The 19397-nt window shown below is 41.6% G+C and overlaps 1 protein-coding gene across 1 annotated transcript in view; it reads left to right on the top strand.

Annotated features, from left to right (window-relative positions):
- Window positions 1-19397, top strand: part of Heca (HECA ribonucleoprotein granule regulator) — a 43104-nt gene that overhangs the window by 12340 nt on the left and 11367 nt on the right. Inside the window, exon 2 of the mRNA XM_090338026.1 lies at window positions 16189-17229. Within this exon, the coding sequence (XP_090194152.1) occupies window positions 16189-17229 (1041 nt within the window). The remainder of the gene's footprint in view (window positions 1-16188; window positions 17230-19397) is intronic.

The raw sequence follows: 19397 nt of genomic DNA, 5'->3' as shown, positions 1-19397 counted from the left end.
AGCTTAGCATTGGAGCAGGAATGGAAACTATAGGAATGTACAGAATCCAGTTCTGTCTATTTTTGATTGGCAGCAGGTGCTATCTGTAATCTGAGACTGAGCCTTAGATAGTTGGCAGTGGAACAGATACAGAGAGCTATAAGTTATGAAGAAAGCCTAGTATTGAGGAAATAAAAATGCTCCTTCAGTGGTAGAGGCAGTAAGCATGACTCATTCTGTAGTGCTTACTGGACATAGTTTCATGGGCCTTGTGTTGACAATATCGCACCATTATTAGTTTCAGTGAAGATGAAATTTTGTAGTGCTGCATAAAATTAGGAATCCTGGTGATGAGTGCGTTGGTGTCCTGGAATCCAAAGAAAAGAGAAGCAGCTATTCCCTGTGACAAAAACAACAAAGATAGCACAGCTTCCTTTGTCAGTGCTTTACTTGGAGCCAGGTGTGATAGGGACACCTCAAGTGTACGATTGGAGATGAGGACATTAAATGTCACAGATGGCCTTTTCCCCTTCTAAAAAAGGTATGTTCAAGTCTAGGGAGTTGTGTCTGGCCATCATGCCTCAGTTTGGGATCTAGTTGATGTTGGGTCCATCTTGACCTGTACGTGTATGCCTAGATAGTGGGTAGAGGGCTTAATTTGTAGAACAACCCTCCACCAAAGAAGCATTTTACTCAACATTCCTGCATATTGATTTGACTTTTTTTTTTGTCAGTCCTGGGGCTTGAACTCAGGGCCTGGGCACTGTCCTTGCACCTTCTCAAGCCTAGCACTCTACCACTGAGCCACAGGATCGCTTCTGGCTTTTTCTGTGTATGTGGTACCGAGGAATTGAGCCCAAGGCTTCCTGTGTGCTAGGTGAGCAGTCTACTACTAGGCCATGTTCCTGGCCCCGATCTGACTCTTATAATAGAAGGACTTGATAACTTTAGCATTTCAGATATTGTGAACTTTTGAGTAGACACTTCCCATTTTTTTTAAAAAATGTGGTCTGAATTCAGGGCCTTGCACTTGGTAGATGATAGTCTACCATTTGCATCAGGCCCCTAGTCTAGCTTTTTGCTGTAGTTACTTTAGAGATAGGATCTTGCATCCTGCCTGGAGGTGTACCTGAATAGATGTACCTATTTTAGGCTTCTGGTTGTAGATAGGATTACACTTGTTACCAGCTGTCAATTGAGAAGGGAGTCTTAAATTTTTTTTTTTTGCTCTGGCTGGCCTCAAGCTATAATCCTTTAGATGTCAGCCTCCAGAGTAGCAAGGATTATAGGGTTATAGGTTTAAGCCACCAGCAAGGCTAGCTTTTTTTAAAAAATTTTTTTTCTTTTTTTTTTGGTCGGTTATGGGGCTTGAACTTGGCCTGGGTGCTGTCCCTGAGCTCTTCAGCTCAAGGCCACTACTGCCATACCCGTGGGCCTGGGCATTGTCCCTGAGCTCTTCGGCTCAAGGCTACTGTCCTACTCTTGAGCCAAGCCCCACTTCCCATTTTCTAGAGGTTACTTGGAGATAAGAGACTCAGGTCCTTTTGTGCCTGGGTTGGCTTTGAACCTTGATCCTTAGATCTCAGCCTCCAGAGTGGGATTACAGACGTGAGCCACCACACCCAGCAAGGCTAGTATTTCTTATTTTTAATGGATTAGATAGAGTTCATAGCTAGGACATGATTGTCTCTCAAAAGTAAAGTCCTAAAAAAGTAAGATCACTGGTTTGAGATATACTGCTAATCAGTCTAGAAGGGGTTTGTGTGATTACAATTACTAATAATAACTACTATAACTGAATACCAGCAATTCATAGGATGTTCATTTCTTTTTTTTTTCTTTCTTATGTTTTCCTGTAAAACTTTAGGAACTGCTTTCTTGGAAACCAAGTTGGTTTCTTGGCAAGCTGCTTTGTGTTTATATAGGTAACTGATTCTTGGGCCGTTTTCATTTTTATTAAGGTATATATAAAACTTAGACATGCCCTGTCCTTGGACAAGTCTTTCCTTGTTGTAACAGATTCTTTGACTTGCTTTTGTTGGTTGCTGATGTTGCATTTCAGAGAACTGGCTTATACTGTGGATCCCCAGCCAAAGGCTTGTCCTTCTCAGATCCCAGCAGAATGCCAGGTGCTCACTAAAATCACTTCACCAGGTTATTTTGGAAGAAAGCAGGGGAATAGACTGAATTATTTCAGATTTCAGCAGGGCAGAAAGGTATATAGAGAACAAATAAGTTAGGATTTAGTTTATTTTGGGGGTAAAGATAAATATGGAAATGAGTTTAGGGACATTGTGGTGAAGTTTTATTGATTTAAATGTAGCAGTGTTTAAAATCATCTAGATTCCACTGAGCCAAACATGGTGTAGGTAAGGCAGTGAGAACTCTGCTTCTCAGTGCCTGTGCTTTTCTTTGGTCTAATTTGACATTCTGTATACTGAGAGGAGGGTGTGTCCTGACAGTCTTTCCAAGGAAAATTCCTTTTTTACACTGAATAATATGTGAGCTTTTGCTTATATATCTTCCCCTTCTTTATTTGCTTTGTATTTCTATTAGAATAGATTTATCTTGTTTTCTATTTCTATGGAGAGCAAAATTTGGCTTCAGAAACAAAAACCTAGCAGCCTGGTAGTCATGGAGGGTGAAAGATAGGTTTGATGTTTTCCCCAAAGTTTAGAGAGTTATTATTTTGGCTTAAACAGATCAAAATAGTAAAGCCTCATGCATAAAGCATATTTGTGACTTGCTCATAGCTCATTTCTTAAAAAGCCCTGGTTATTTCAAAACAGTCAGCTGTGATTGTTTAGTACTATAGCTGTTACAGGCAGCAGTAGTAGTTGGGGGAAAAAAAAGCAACGAGTAAAGAAACTTAAAAAGGAAATCTTGGGAATGAGATGCCCTTCCTGAGAGACTCAGTCACCTCTACCTGGTCTCAAAGATTTACATAGGCACAAAGTAAAGGCTCAGAACAGTTGTAAATGATGATCACTTTTAGAAGGCATGCCTCAGCATATACACAGTCCCTCTGCAAAGGGAAACTTAATATTCAAGTCATTTAAGGAAGTCTGTACTTTTCGTGACCACTACACTAAATAGAGATGTTAGTGGCTGCACAGGACAAAAAAATTACAGCAGTCAGGTGCTCGTGGCTCACACCTGTAATCCTAGTTACTCAGGAGCCTGAGATCTGAGGATCATAGTTCAAAGCCAGCCTGGGTATGAAAGTCTGAGGCTCCTATCTCCAGTTAACCACCAGAAAACCAGAAGTGGCGCTGTGACTCAAGGGGATACAAGGTAGCCTGGAGTTGAAGAGCTCGGGGATAGTGCCAAAGCCCAGAGTTTAAGCTGCACGATTGATCCCCTCCCAAAAAATATTTACAGATTTTTCTGATGTCATCTTAATTAGCAACAATAAAAGCCAAAACCATAAAGAGCATCTGATCTTCAGTGTCGCTACTTTTATATTAAAAAGCATCTAGTTAGCAACAACACAAACATAGGTGACAAAGAAATAGGAAAGTATGGTTTACTTATTCCTATACCCCCCCAATTCCATACTGGAAGTTATTTGAGATATGATCTGAATTGGCTTTTATGGATTGGCAGCTGGTCAGGATTAGAATATTTTTCAGAGACTCGGTATATTTCTTTTCTTCTGTAGTGTTTTAGTCAGCTTTTCATCAATACAACAAATACTTGAAAAAATTAACTGTGATGTTCTAGAGCAGTATGTGCACATATCATCTATGGAATGTTTCTTTAAAATTGCTTATCACTAGAGCTGTGGAAGAGATCAAATAGTAATGAATCATATTCTCTGAGTGCTGCCGCCTTGCCTGCTGGACAGTCTAAGGAAGAGGTAAAGTGATCAGTCTTTTTATTTGCAGTCATTGAAATTTCAGAGGTGGTGGTGGTGTGAGCAACTCTACTATGGCCTTTAGTCTCCAGATACTATTGGGGCTCATTAAGAGAGAGGAAGCTCTTACAGCATTTGGGGATGATTTATTGTAGCTTTCAAGATTGGAAATCACATATGTAAAATAGAAGGTTTTTGATTTTTGCAACATTTTGGGTATTTTCAAAAATCAAGTTCAGCTGGGTGTTGTGGTGCATGCCTGTAATCCTAGCTACTCAGGAGGCTGATAGCTGAGGATCAAGATTCAAAGCCAGCTGGGGCACAAAAAGACCTGAGATCTTATCTACAATTAACCTCTAGAAAACAGGAAGTGAGGCTTGGCTGAAGGGTAGGGTGGTAGCCTTGAACTGAAGAGCTTAGGGACAGCACCCAGGCCGAGTTCAAGCCCTGTGACCAATAATAATAATAATAATAATAATAATAATAATAATAATAATAATATCAAGTTCAGCAGAGTGCGTGGCTGATGCCTGAAATCCTAGCTACTCAGGAGGTTGAGATCTGAGGATCTTAGAGGGCAAGGATGCAGTTTAAATCTCTTATAAAACACAGGTTAGCACGGGAGACCATGAGACTTTTTTTTCTCATATATTTTTAAATTGTAATTAATAGAAAGGTTACATTATATCCATCAGATAGAAGATGTATTACTTCACATATATTGATACCCTTTCTCATGTCTTGGTCCCCATTCCCCCCACATCTTGTTTTCCCCCCTTCCCTATCCAATTTCAAATAACCAAACACACATTTATCCAATATATCAGATAACAAAGTGAAATACTGTAACAATATGAGATAACCAAGGGACAGCAAAAGAGATGAGAGATAACATAGTACATTAAGGACAATAATCACTCATTATATGGCTTTTATTTTTATATACTAGAGGTCCTTTCATTTAGCGTCACACTGTATGGCCTTATGTATCTAGGTTTTGCTCTATTGCAAATCTCTGCTAGGAGAGCCCAAGGTTTCTACTGATTATGACAAATGAGGGAATCATTGAGCCTATGTTCCTTTGGGTCTGGCTTACTTCACTTACTATGATTTTTTCTGGCTTACTTCACTTAAGTCTTTCCATTTCCTTACAAATGGGGCGATGTCATTCTTTCTAACAGCAGCATAGAATTCCATTGTGTATAAATACCACATGAGACTCTTATCTCCAATTAATCACTAGAAAATGAGAAGTGGGGCTGTGGCTCAGGGGTAGGGCTGTAGCCTTGAGCTGAAAAGTTGAGGGGCAGTGCTCAGGCCCAGAGTTCAAGCCCCATGACCCGCCCCCCCCAAAAAAAATCAAGTTTATTAGCAAGGGCAACTACTTAAAATTGGAATATAGTTCTAACAAGTGACATGAAGTCTCTTCTAGATTCTTTAAAACCGAGATTAACAGCTGTCTAAATAGTTGTGTGTAGTAACATGTGTACACATGTGCACTTGACATCTGCTTAATCTGGAGTCCTGTTCTTCCTTGACTATAATGTAATCTGATTCCCAGAGCTGGCCTTGCTTTTCTTAGAGTACTGCATGTGGACGTTAGGGTGCTATTTAATTTTGGGGCATTTAATATCTTCAAGCACTAAATCTCCAAGCAAGAAAAAAGATAGTCTCTTAGTGGACAGTGTTATAATATTACATGCAAATTGAACTACATAAATTTCAAATAATGACACATAAATAATAGAAGCACATTATATACAAAATTCAGTGAACACACTTCCTGAAAGTACATATTAAAGTTGTTTCATATTTTCAAAGTTGTCAAGTTGCTGATTTACAAAAATGCTTCGTTTCCTAATGGCCCTTTCCTCCTCCTCCTCCTCCTTCATGTATTGTTTTTGTAAAGATGATATATAGAATGGTTACAGTTACAGTTAATGATTATATTTCTTTATGAACAGTGTATCCCCTTCCCTTGTTTTCCCCTTAAAACAGAAATATCTACTAACTTTTGGCAGATTTATGTGGATTATGCTTTTCTTTGTGGTGATGTGGGATGTGAATTCATAACCTTCTTGGTAGCTAGATGCTTTTAACACTGAGCCATGCTTCCAACCTTTTCCCACTGATTTATTTATTTATTTTTGATTGGTCATGGGGCCTGAAACCTGGGCCTGCGCCTGGGCCTTAACTCTTCAGCTCGAGGCTAGTGCTCTACTACTTGAGCTACAGTGCCATTTCTGGTTTTCTGGTGGCTAATTGGAGATGAGTCTCATGGACTTTAGTGCCCGGGTGGCTTTGAGCCTTGATCCTAAGTTCCTAGCCTCCTAAGTAGCTAGGATTACAGGTGTGAGCCACTGGCAGGCACCTGGCTCACTGATTATTTTTAGACAGAATTTCATTTCCTGCTCAGGCACATGCCTGGATTGGGAGCCTCTGTATTAGGGGTGACAGGCTCACACTCCCACAACCATCTTCTTTTGTTAAGCTGAAATCCTGTGAGCTTTTCTGGACTAGCTGGCCTAGAATTGTGGTCTTCTTGACCTCCTATTTGGCTAGGATGGCAGGCAGGAGCTACTATATCCAACTATTGGCTTAAAAGAAGTCTTGTGATTTTTTTTTTTTTTTTGGCTTGGGCTGGTCTTGAACTCTCATCAATTTCAGCCTTCCAGGTAGCTAGGATTACAGATGTGAGTCACCAGAGGGAGCCCAGCATGTATGAATTCTAGATGGTAGAACATCTTCAAGGATTTGGGTGACAATTGTGTTACTATTTAGACATTGATTTCTATAATTTAAAATTCTTATAGTTTTCAGAATATCAAGTAAACTAATACAAGTGCTAGAAAACACTTTGAAAATCAGTAACTTTGGAAGAGAAATTATAAGACCCCATGACACATCCCACTGTTAATTTATGAGATCAAACTGAGAAGTACTACAGATAAAACTGATACCAGCTGGGCACAGGTGGCTCACACCGGTAATCCTGGTTACTCAAGAGGCTGAGATCTGAGGATGGCAGTTCAAAGCCAGTCCAGGCAGGAAACTACTCAGAAAAAGTTGGACATGGTACTGTGGCTCCAGTGGTAGAATTGCTAGCTTTGAACACAAAGAGAGCCAGGAATAGTGCCCAGTCCCTGAGTTTAAGCCTTAGGAGGTGGGGAGTGGCATGGGGGTTGGGGAGATCATACCACAAAGCACAAAGATAACACAATGACTAGGGATTTGTATGTTTTGAAGATGTATCCTACTCCCTGACTATGGGGTTATCAGTCTCAAATTACAGCAGTTCTTTAGGCCCACATCTCATGAGTAAAATGAAGTTATGCTTTATGAATCTGTTTCCTCAGGCTTGGAAAACAGGGCCTGTGTTTGGAAAGACACAGGACAAGATACTTGTTACTTGTTTGTCTGATACTGAGAAAAATATCTTACAGAAAAAAACATAAAGATCACGTTTCCTTTTAATTCTCTAAAACTAGTAAGCAAACCATACTATTTTATTTGTTGTGGGGAAGCAGCAGGTTAAGCAAAATCCACAGGGAAATGAAGTCTAATAAAGAAGTTGTGAGAACATGCAAGGTAGTGGCAGCATTTGGTCATGGAGAGCTGTGGAGAGAAACATGCGGATTTGCTTTCTTTAGTGAGGCACATCTAGCCCTGAGGGAATGCAAGGAGATCTGAGCAAGGGGAGAGCATGGGAGAAGCATGAGTGAGAGGGGTGTGTGTGGGAGAAGAGGGCTGGGGGAAAGGATTAGTACTTGCCATAGTTTGGTCATTTCCTTGGTGTACCTTTGCTCTGAACTCATTCAGTCTTTTTTTTTTTGCCAGTCTTGGGCTTGAGCTCAGGGCCTGAGCACTGTCCTTGGACTTTCTCAAGGCTAGAGCTCTACCACTTGAGCCTCAGCACCATTTCTGGCTTTTTTCTATGTATGTGGTACCGAGGAATCGAACCCGGGTCTTCATGCATGCGAGGCAAGCACTTTAACCACTAGGCCAAACTCCCGGCCCCCCCCCCCCCTTTTTTTTCTTTGCCAGTCTTGGAGCTTGTACTAAGGGGCTTTGCACTATGCTTGAGCTTTCTCAAGGTTAGTGCTCTACCACTTGAGCCACAGTACCACTTCTGGCTTTCTCCCTCTCTCTCCCTCTCTCTCTCTCTCTCTCTCTCTCTCTCTCTCTCTCTCTCTCTCTCTCTCTCTCTCTCTCTCTCTCTCTCTTTCTCTCTCTTTCTCTCTCTTTCTCTCTTTCTTTGGCTTGAACTCTGGGCCTGGGCACTGTCCCTGAGCTCTTCAGCTCAAGGCTACCACCCTACCCCTGACCCACAGCCCCACTGCACGTTTTTTCTGATGATTAATGGGAGATAAGAGTCTTACCTTCTTTAGTGCCTGGGCTGGCTTTGAACTGTGATCCTCAGATCTCAGCCTTCTGAGTAGCTAGGATTACAGGAGAGAGCCACTATTCCCAGCTACTTCTGGCTTTTTCTATGTATGTGATATTGAAGAATTGAACCCTGGTCTTCATGCATGCCAGGTGAGTACTCTACCACTAGGCCAAACTCCCAGACCTCCTTTTTACCAGTTTATATGTTAAAAAAAAACACCACCACCAACAAATCAACCAAAAAACAAAACAAAACAAAAAGCCAAACTCCTGAACAGCAAAGGCATAGGAAGGTTTGGTGATTTTCCCAAGGTCTGGAAATGAGTTGCAAAGCTGACTCATTCAAGCAGGCGGGCTCCCACACTCTGGAGCTAGAGGACAATTGTTAGGAACTTGGTGCTTAGAGGACAACTTTGCCAAGGAACTGTTCAGAAACCCTGAAGGGTGCATTTGTTACGTGGGTACACAAGGGAGGCGACATAGCTGGTGTTCATTGTGAAGGAGTGAGGGTGATGGAGAAAGTCTGGCCTGAGTCTGGGTTCTGTCCCAGGGTCTGGCTGCATGTGCCCAGGACTTTTATCTCTGCCTTCCCTTCTCCACCCTCCAGCGTTCCAATCACCCCAAAGTACCTTGGCCATGTGGGTCATTCTCTTCCTCAACAATATCATTTTTTTAGACAGTGATATGATTTTCATAGTTTTGAGCTTATGTGAAGAGTAAGACCAGGTCCTTACAATCAGGCGTAGTCTGGATAGCAGGCATGACTTCAGAGGGCCCCTTCTTACCCTTCTGCCCAGCTCAGCTTTCCATCAGCCTTAGGTTACTCGCAGTTATTTCAAGAGGGGCAAAAACACTTGATTTTGCAGTTAACAACCTGGAAGTAGTAGAATGTGATTTCATGGGAACTGTCACTTGTGGATGAATTTTTCAAGAGTTTTGGGCTTGATGTGGAGCAGTGTGACTCCTGCCAGGTCCTTTCCTTGTAATAGGCATGGCATGTGGAGAGGTGAAGTGGGGGCAGGGTGCAGGATGTAGTGTAGAGGCTGAAGAGACAAAAGACACATTGCTAAGTGACCTTGGCCTTCTTACCATGTTGCGTAAACTTGAAACTCCTTGAGATTGTTGCCCAGAATGCTATAAACCATGTTCATTTTCCCTTGAGCAGGAACAAATGCAAGTTGAGTATGGAATGCTTGGCAATATACTTGTAAAAACAAGCTTCAGAGGGTTTATACATGTCTTTAAGCGATGCTATGTGAGAGAATACTTTCCATGTTGATTATTAGGTTATTATCATGGTTTAGACTGATGTCTCAAGATACACTTGTGACATAGGTCACAAGTTCTTTTCTCCTTCCACTACAGTTTAATTTTATTAAGTCAGTCTGTGTTCATACTTTGTGAGACTGCTATTCTTAAGAACTAGGGATTAGGTTCATTTTAGCTTTCAAGGAGTAGTCAGATATTTCTGTAACAGCTAATTTGTACAGGTCTTATTGTGAATGCTGCCATTTATTGGTTACAAAGTATTTTCATATGTATTTTGGTTAAATGTAAGATTTAGGAAATTAAAAGAAATGGAAAAGAGACATGACATTTACTTAATTTCTAAGAAACTCTTGTATGGTACATTCAGACCATTAGAAGAAGTAGGAAATATAATAGAACAATTTGCATTTAAGTGGGGGGTCAGACGCACAGGCATAAAGTTATGGTAGAAGTTGCCTAGAAGAGTAAACACTTTTTTTTTTTAATGGAACTTCATAGTTTAAAAAGTCTCCAGTCAGATCTGATAGGGGACGGCTGTGGGAACTTTCAACTTCCAGTGCTGTTCTCAAGGCTCTCCCTGTTTATTCCTAATCATCTCACTCCTGACTCACCTGCCTTGCTTGCAGCCCTACCCTTAGCTGGAGGTGTGTCACAGGGAGGTGGTCTGTTGCACATATTATTCAGCATTAAACAAGCTCATGGCTTCACATTTGTTTTTGATACCTAGCCATCAGTCAGTATCAAAAAGTGGCTGATGGCTGAGTGCTGGTAGCTCACGCTGTCATCCTAGCTGCTCAGGAGGCTGAGATCTGAGGATCATGGTTCAAAGCCAGCCTGGGCAGAAAAGTCTCTGTGAGACTATTATCTCTAGTTAACCACTCAAAAATCAGAAGTGACACTGTAGCTCAAAGTGGTAGAGTGCTAGCCCTGAGCAAAAGAGCTCAAGGACAGTACCCAGGCTCTTGCGTTCAAATGCCACCAAAAAAAAAAAAAAGTTAAGAGTAGGGGCTTGTATTAGTCTACTTTTCAGTGCGGTAATGAAATATATAAGGCAAATATTTCTGAGATAGAATAAAAAGTAGTTTGTTCAGCTCACAGTTATGGAAGTCCAAGGGCATGATGTCGGTACAGCACCTTCATAGGCTCAGTTGTAGGGATGGCCCCTTGGCTGTATCATGTTGCAACAGATGACAATACCAGGAGCATACAGAGGAACAAGCAATTGTGTCCACAGCTAGATTGTTGCCTCTACACTTGAGAGGCATTTCTGGCAAACTTTTCCCTTGAAGAATTGAAGATAAAATTGAGAAAGAGCAATGCAGGGTCATGCTTTCATTAAGGCTCTTTTATGTGACCAGTACTCCTCCTTCAACACAATTATCCAATTACCCAAGGACCTTCCATTAGACCTTACTTCTTAAGTGTTTTATACCATTCCCTCTACCACACATGAACTTGTTCAGGAGCACTCAATCATGTCCATACCAAGCAGGCCCCTTCAGGTCCCTTCAGTGTAGAGATCTGTAGAGCAAACTGCAGGTGGGGATGTCTGTGATAGTTCTAGACAAATGAACCTAGGGTGCTTTTCCTGTGTTCTATGCATGTACTTTACTAGATTTCTTGGCACAATTTGCCAAATCTTCTCAGCTCGAACAATCTGGTAAGTCCATTAAAGTTTGCTGCTTTTTAAAAAAGATGTAAATATAATTTTTCTTAGTCTAGTTTATGTATGTGTGTGTATGTATAACTAAAGATAATAAAATATAATTAAAACCTCAAGGCCAGTCCAGATTGTACATTTTGAATATTGGGAATATAAAAGTTTAGTTACACCATCCTTTAAAATTTATTAATTCTTGGTTAATTCATCTTGGTTATTGCTATTGCATTTCAGGCATGTTCTCTTCGAGGCCATTCCTCCGAAGGACTGCAGATAAAAAAACAAAACAAAAACAAAAAAAACAACCCTGAACTTTAATTTACTAATTACTATTTTAAAGGACACTAAAGGTCACAGTTCAGGTGACTACAGCTAATTTTCTCAGCATTTCAAATCACTGTTCTTCTTTTCTCAGTGTTTCAATTTGTTCAAATCACTAGAAGGATTATAGCTTTCTCTTTTCTTCCTTCTGTTCTTGTCATGTGGGAGTTTTATATGTCAATTTCTTTAATGCAACTTTATTTGCCCTCTACCCCATTTGTACAAGGTTTGGGTCAGGTCCTGCTAGGAACACAAAGATAATTAAGAAGCAACTCTCCCAAGTCATCACTTGGTAGGGAGCACAATTACAGCTCTACTTAAAGATTTCGGACTGTCTCCTACCTTGGGATGTCAGAAGGTAGGGGAAAGAGAGTACTCATGCCTGGATCTGGGCTTGGAAGGAGCAGATTTAATAAATAATTAAGCTCCATATGTATATTGTACATGTTTGTTTATTTGTGCTGGTTCTAGGGCTTGAGATCAGGGCCTGGTTTCTCTCCTTTAGATTTCTTTTGTTGTTCTTGTTCATCTTGGGACTTAACTCAGGGCCTAGGTGCTGTCCTGGATCTCTCTTTTCTGAAGGCTAGAGCTCTATCACTTTGAGCCACAGCACCACTTCTGGTTTTCAGGTGATTAATTGGAGATAAGTCTCACAGGAACTTTTCTGTCCAGGCTAGCTTTGAAGTGAGATTCTAAGATCTTAGCCTCCTGAGTAGGTAGGATTATAGGCGTGAGCCGTCTGTGCCTGGCTTTCCTTCAGATATCTTCTCCTTCTCCTTCTCCATCTTCTTCCTCTTCCTCCTCCTCCTCTTCTTCTCCTTCTCCTTCTCCTCCTCCTTCCTCTTCCTCTTCTTCCTCTTCCTCCTCCTCCTCCTTCCCCTTCCTCCTCCTTCCCCTTCCTCCACTTTCCCCTTCCTCCACTTTCTCCCTCCTCCTCCTCTTCCTCCTCCTCTTCCTCCCCTTCTTCCTCCTCCACCCTGGGGCTTAAACTCAGGGCCTGATCACTGTCCTTGGGCTTTTTCAAGGCTAGTGTTCTACCACTTGAATCACAGGGCCTTTTCCGGCTTTTTCCATGTATGTGCTATTGAGGAATTGAACCTGGGTCTTTGTTCATGGTAGGCAAGCACTCTATCATTAGGCCAAACTTCCAGCCCCATGAAAGTTTTTGAGTAGGCAAACTACACTGGTTGTTCCCTTTCCTGTATCTTCAAGCTGTCCTGAGATTTAAGCATTTTCCAGTCTGCTTAAGTCTTAGCTTTTGCTGTCTTCTGTGCTTTGGCCATTTTGTTTTCCTCATTTTAAGGTTACACTTCTGGAAAGAGTTTACTGGGCAGTCATCTGTCCAGACATAGTTTCTACCTTTTCATTTTGCTTTCTGCCTCTTATTGATCTCCTAACCTCTCTCTTAATCATACCATCAGAACTATCCTCACAGAGGATAGTGTGCCTCACACACAACTCATTCTGCATGGGCTTTTCAGGCTTATTTTATCCAATGGCACTCAACTGGAAATATTTTTTCCCCTTAGGAACTATCTGGAAATGTCTGGAGACATCTTGGGTATAAAAAATTGAACTACTTGGCAGCTATAGTAGAGGGCAAGGATGCAGCTTAAAGTTCTTATAAAACACAGGCTAGCTTTCACAGTGGGAATTACCAGCCTCCAAAATGTTAATATTGGGGAGGCTGAGAAATGGTTTATCTGGCACCCTGAGACATAAGTTTCCATTCTTAGAACTTTCCCCCCACTGACTTGACTGAGTTCTTTCTTGCCTTGCCTTCCGGTGGATTCTTAGTTCCTTCCTTTCCCATCTCTGGAGAACTCTTCTGCTCCAGTTGTGATGTCCCTTCATGCTGCTCAGGATTCTCTTTCCAGTCTTTCATTCCTGCCACTGCTTAAGGTCTCCCTGGGTATCTCATGGATACCTCATGTGTCTGGGTCTGTTGAGCTTCTGTCATATTCATGTCTCTCCATGTTAGTGTTATGTGGGTGGTTCAAGCCAGGGCAGTCCACAGTTGTCTTTTTTTGTACCTATTCCGGGGCTTGAATTCAGAGCCTGAGTGTTGTCCTGAAGCCTTGTTTGTGTAAGACTAGCACTTTACCTCTTGAGCCACAGCTCCATTTCTGGATTTTTTTTTTTTTAAGATAAGACTCTTGTGGACATTCTTGCCCACTCTGGCTTTAAACTTCAAACATCAAATCTGTCTCTTGAGCATCAGCTTAAAAATCATTTGTCCAAAGCATCCCTGAGGCTGAATCTTCCCTTCTGTCACTCACTGCAGATGTCATCTGCGTTTAGGCACATAGCACATGGAACCGTTGTGTCCAAGCCCACTGATTCCCAATTAAGACTAGTGTTCAGAGGAGCCTTTTGAAAGTGTTATGGACCTTGGATTATCCTGGGAAAGTGGGGCTGGTGGAAATATGGAAAGGTAGTATGGGTGAGAATTGTACATATTAAGTACTCAGGTTCTAGTGATGCTAACTTCTAATGTATTGGCTAGTTGCATTACATGAAGAGGAAAAGAGCGAAAACTTTAATTTTTAGTTTCTACCTAAAGAAGTGAAAAGAGATGCCGAGCATTGGTCCAGGAAATACTCATTTAGGAAATGGAGGGCAGAAGAGGGACTAGTAGTAGTACAGAAATGTGGGGATGAATTGAAGGGGAGTGACAAATTAGATTGGAAATTGTAGCCGTGCAGAGAATGCCAACTGGGGAAGCCTTGTTGGTTGCTTGCTCTTGGTGCTCGCCTCTTCTCCCTGGGCCTGTGTTACTGATCCTCCTTTCTCATCATAGCCGGCATCTTCTCTATTCTCTCCTTGTACTCACTCCCTGGCTCCTTGTCTCCTAGTTTGGACCCACATTTGGCCAGTTTTCCATCTCTGGTTAAGAACTTTGACACCGTTTACAGATAAACATTAACTGTATTGTGAACATTCAGCTAACGAGAATAAGAACTATAACAGTTAAAGCTGGGGTCCTGTGCTAAATTCTTGATAAGCACTTAATTAATCCTCACCATAATCTCTATAAGGTAGCACTAACATTACAACTATTTTTTTTTGCCAGTCCTGGGGCTTGAATTCAGTGCCTGGGAACTGTCCTTGGGCTTTTCAAAGGCTAGAGCTCTACTACTTGAGCTATAGCACCACTTCTGGCTTTTTCTCTGTAGGTGGTACTGAGGAAATGAACCTGGGTCTTTGTGCATGCTAAGCAAGCACTCTAACAGTCGGCCAGCCAAGTACAACTATTTATAGTTGAGAAGTTCAAAAGCAAATAAAGGGACCAGTCTGTTTTGGACAGCTAGTCTTTTAGTGAAACCTAGACTTAAATCTCTTATTTTCCCCATCTCATTAAATAAAAGTGTTGGGGTTTTTTTTTTGTTGTTTTTTTGTTTTTATTTTTTTGGTTGTTCATAGGGCTTGGACTCTGTGCCTAAGCGCTGTTCCTCAGCTCATTGCTAACACTCTTCCACTTTGAGCCACAACACTACTTCTGGTCCCATTGACTTTCATGTCCTGGCTGGCTTTGAACTGAGATCTTCAGATCTCAGTGTCCTGAGTGGCTAGGATTTCAGGCTTGAGCTACTGGCACCTGGCTTAGATTTTATGTTTTAGAGTCATATTAGGTTTGCATGACAAAATTTCAAGTTCCCGAGTGCTGGTTACCCATACACATTCAAAATGTTGCCTGCCATCAGCATTGTCTAATAGGGGTGTGTGTGCATGTATATGAATCATATGTTATCTCTCAATTCTGTAATTAAAGTTAAAGTTCATTTCTGGTAATTCTACATTCTGTGGATTTTGACAAATAATGCTTACCACTATTACATCACACAGAACAGCTTCTCTGCCCTAAAAATCCTCTCCTGTTTTTTCCCCCTTTCTCTTTTCTGCTTGGGAGCCACTGCTCTGTTTCACCATCTCCATCACATGCTTTTAGACACTTAAAAATAAGGTCAAAGTCAGGTATTAAGTTATCCTTGAAAAGTTATAGGAATTGAGTGGAGTTCAGTCTCCATATATCATGTTAGCTTCTGAAGTATTGTGATCTGCCTTTTGCCTCATGTTTTCTTTATTCTGGGTACATAGACATGTGCTTGAGATAGTGTAGAATTATTTAATTACCCTTTTATGCTTTGTATCTTAGAAATTTGAGAGAAATTTTTTTCTTCACAACTTGGCAATGGAATTCTATGTAGACCAACAATTAGTTTGATCAGATAGCTCTGTCACTAGGCAGCCAGACCACTCTGGAAAAGAATTAGAGCTGAGGCTGGTCTGTTTTCTAGTTTTTGTCTAATATCCAAGACAGCCTAAAGCTGGCGATAAAGCAATTGCAGAGTTCTTTTGGAGAGGCCACTAGAATTGATTGGTTAAGGAACTTCATATTAATTCTTGATTCTTCCAGGGAATCAGGAAACTCTTGGGTGCCTCTCATTGCACCCCCATCTTAGGAAAACCTCACCCTCTGCTGTCTCAAGTACTGAAACACAACTGCAATGTGAAGGATTCCCATACTTTTATCAGCAGATATCAGAAAACACATTCCCTTGACACAGCAACATGTTTCTAAATTTGTCTGGTGTTTGTGCCAGTTGTGGTGTACCTCTGGCATGAATGGACTAAAGCAGATGGCAGAATTGCTTTCTGGGTTGCTGTCCACTGGAGTCCTGTGCACTGAATCTGTCTTTCTTTGTGTCTCTCCCAGAAGCCCCCTGTGCCACGCCCCTGATCTGCAGCTTTGGGAGGCCAGTGGACCTGGAGAAGGATGACTACCAGAAGGTGGTGTGTAACAATGAGCACTGTCCTTACAGCACCTGGATGCACCTGCAGTGTTTCTATGAGTGGGAGAGCAGCATCCTGGCTCAGTTCAACTGCATAGGCCGTGCCCGCAGCTGGAATGAGAAGCAGTGCCGCCAGAACATGTGGACCAAGAAGGGCTATGACTTGGCTTTCCGCTTCTGCTCCTGCCGCTGTGGGCAGGGCCACTTAAAGAAAGACACAGATTGGTACCAGGTGAAGCGGATGCAGGATGAGAAAAAGAAGAAGTCTGGGTTGGAGAAGAACACAGGAAGGCCCCCGGGGGAGGCTGGAGAGGAGGCAAAAAAGTGCAGACCCCCAAACAAGCCCCAGAAGGGCCTGAACCACGACCTCCCCCGTCGGCATTCTGTGGACCGGCAGAACTCCCAGGAGAAGGCAGTCAGTGCTGCAGCCTATGGTGCCCGTTCTCCTTGTGGCTCCCCTGGCCAGTCACCCCCAACTGGCTACTCCATCCTCTCTCCTGCCCACTTCAGTGGTCCTCGTTCCTCCAGATACCTTGGAGAATTCTTAAAAAATGCCATTCATCTTGAGCCTCACAAAAGGGCTATGGCTGGGGGCCATGTGTTCAGAAATGCCCACTTTGATTACAGTCCAGCTGGGTTATCTGTTCACAGGGGAGGGCACTTTGACACTCCTGTACAGTTTCTGCGGCGGCTGGACCTGTCTGAGCTCCTCACCCATATCCCCAGGCATAAGCTGAACACTTTCCATGTGCGGATGGAAGATGATGCCCAAGTGGGCCAGGGAGAGGATCTGCGGAAGTTCATTCTCACAGCCCTCAGTGCCAGCCACAGAAATGTTGTAAACTGTGCTCTGTGCCACAGGACACTCCCCGTCTTTGAACAGTTCCCACTGGTGGATGGAACGCTGTTCTTAAGCCCCTCGAGACATGATGAGATCGAATATGATGTTCCTTGTCACCTTCAAGGTAGAGGTGTTGGTTCACCTTACCTGCTCTCTGTTTACTAAAATACCCCAAAGCAAACAAGATGGAATTGCTCTGTTTGGGTTGAGTTTATCTGATGTTATACTTTTGTTCTAGTCATGTGGCAGGTAACAGGAGTATTTCAGTTTCACCCAGGGAGATGACTGTGGTGGTTTTGGTACTCTGCAGTCACTGTACCAAGTACAGTTAGAGTTCTGGGTAATTTTCTGTTCTTGTTCTGCTTTGAAGAAAGGACTGCTGGTCTGTAGTTCTCCATAATTGGGAAGACATTTGGAGAAGAAATTAATTATTCTCTTTGCTATAAAATAGTTCCTTTTCAATCCCAGTTCAATAACGGAGCAAGCTTTGATCCATGTATGTATAGCAATGAGGGAAAATAGGGGGAAAGAAGGGACAATATGTTCTCAGATTAGTTGAACAATTTTGAAATTATGAAAGATGAGACCGTAGGAGTAGCATCAAAAGGAAGGAGCATGGAGGGTTATTAAAACTTCAGACGTGACCTTGGCTTTGGAACATTGGAGAAGCTTGAGCACATTTCAGTTGTAAAGTTTAATGATAGGGTTAGTACAAGTGTGAAATCTTTATTTTTCACTCTTGTTTTTCATAAAGTTTTATTATATATAAGATTGTTTGAAACCAACACACAGAAGTATCTTCAGTTCATGATCTCTTCATAGGAGTAAGCATAGCACCTTGCTACATATACATTCAGAAGTAGGATTGAATGTATAATGTGGATCTTGAATAAGAATCTTGCTATTTCAGGAACACTAATTCCCATTTAAAACATTTCTTTTCTTAATATAACTCCAGAAGTTTTCTCATCATTCATCATTCATATTCTCTTTTTTTTCTTTTTGCCAGTCCTGGGCTTGGGCTCAGGGCCTAAGCACTGTCCTTGGGCTTTCTCAAGGCTAGGGCTCAACCACTGGAGCCACAGCAACACTTCATCTTCTTTTATCTATGTATGTAGTATCAAGGAATCGAACCTGAAATACATATGCAATTGTACTCCTGTTATCATAGCAGAAAATGAAATCTTTTTATTCTTTAAAATCCTACTGAATTTCCCCAAACATGGGATATGTCACATATAATATATTCATGACTTTAAATATATGTTAAAAAAGCAATCCTGGCACTGATGGTTTAAACCTGTAATCCTAGCTACTCAGGAGGCTGAGATCTGAGCATTTTGAGGTTCAAGGCCAGTCTGGACAGTAGCATCCATGAGACTGTTATCTCCAGTTAATCACCTGAAAACTGGAAGTGGCTCGGTGGCCTAAAGTGGTAGAGCACTAGGCTTGATCAAAAGAACTCAGGGACAGTGCTCCAGCCCTGAGCTCAAGCTCCATGACTGACCCCCAAAAAAGGCCTATAAGAAAACAATAGATTTCCAGCCTCATGGATAAACAATGATTTACAATTTTTTTTGAAGTTTGATATTTTATTTCTGTTTTTTAAGATTATCTTTAAGTAGTTACAGAAACAAGGTATCATTTAACAAAGCAGTTTATGAATACAGTGCATCTTGATCATTGTCACCCCTTCATCATTCCCATTCCCCTCTGACTCATCCCTTCCCTTTGCTTTTGTCGTATACACAATGAGTTTCTTTTTATTTTATGTTTTTAATTGTATTTTATTGAGTACAGTGAGTTTTTGGCTGCATTCTCCTTGGTACTCCCTCTTCAAGTTTTTAATGTACTTTTTAATGCAGTTATCTTCACTCTTCAGTTTTAGATGTAATCTACTTGTTTTTAATGTTAGATGACTACATATCTTCCTTTCTGTATATTACAGTGATTAATTAAGTCCTTAATCTTTTTAGTGTTGAACCAAGACATATAGCTGTATTTCCTGTTATAGACAAAATATATTGAAAGATATTTCAGTTTCTTGCCAGGTGCCATGGCTCACGCTTGTAATCTCAGCTACTCAAGAGGATCACACAGTTGTGGCAGAAGAGTCTGCAAGGTTTTGTTTTGCTGTTCCCCATCTTTCTTTTTCTTTTCTTCTGTTCTTTCTTTCTTTTTTTCCCCAGCCAATCCTGGGGCTTGAACTCAGGGCCTGAGCCCTGTCCTTGTTTTTTTTTTTTTTTTCAAGGCCAGCGCTTTACCACTTGAACCACAGCACCACTTCCTGCT

The sequence above is a fragment of the Megascapheus bottae genome, chromosome 8 (genome assembly GCF_031878675.1).
Source record: "Megascapheus bottae isolate mThoBot1 chromosome 8, mThoBot2.hap1, whole genome shotgun sequence".
Classification (NCBI taxonomy): domain Eukaryota; kingdom Metazoa; phylum Chordata; class Mammalia; order Rodentia; family Geomyidae; genus Megascapheus; species Megascapheus bottae.
Note: the sequence above shows the minus strand (reverse complement) of the source record. Positions and strands in the feature narration are given on the sequence as shown.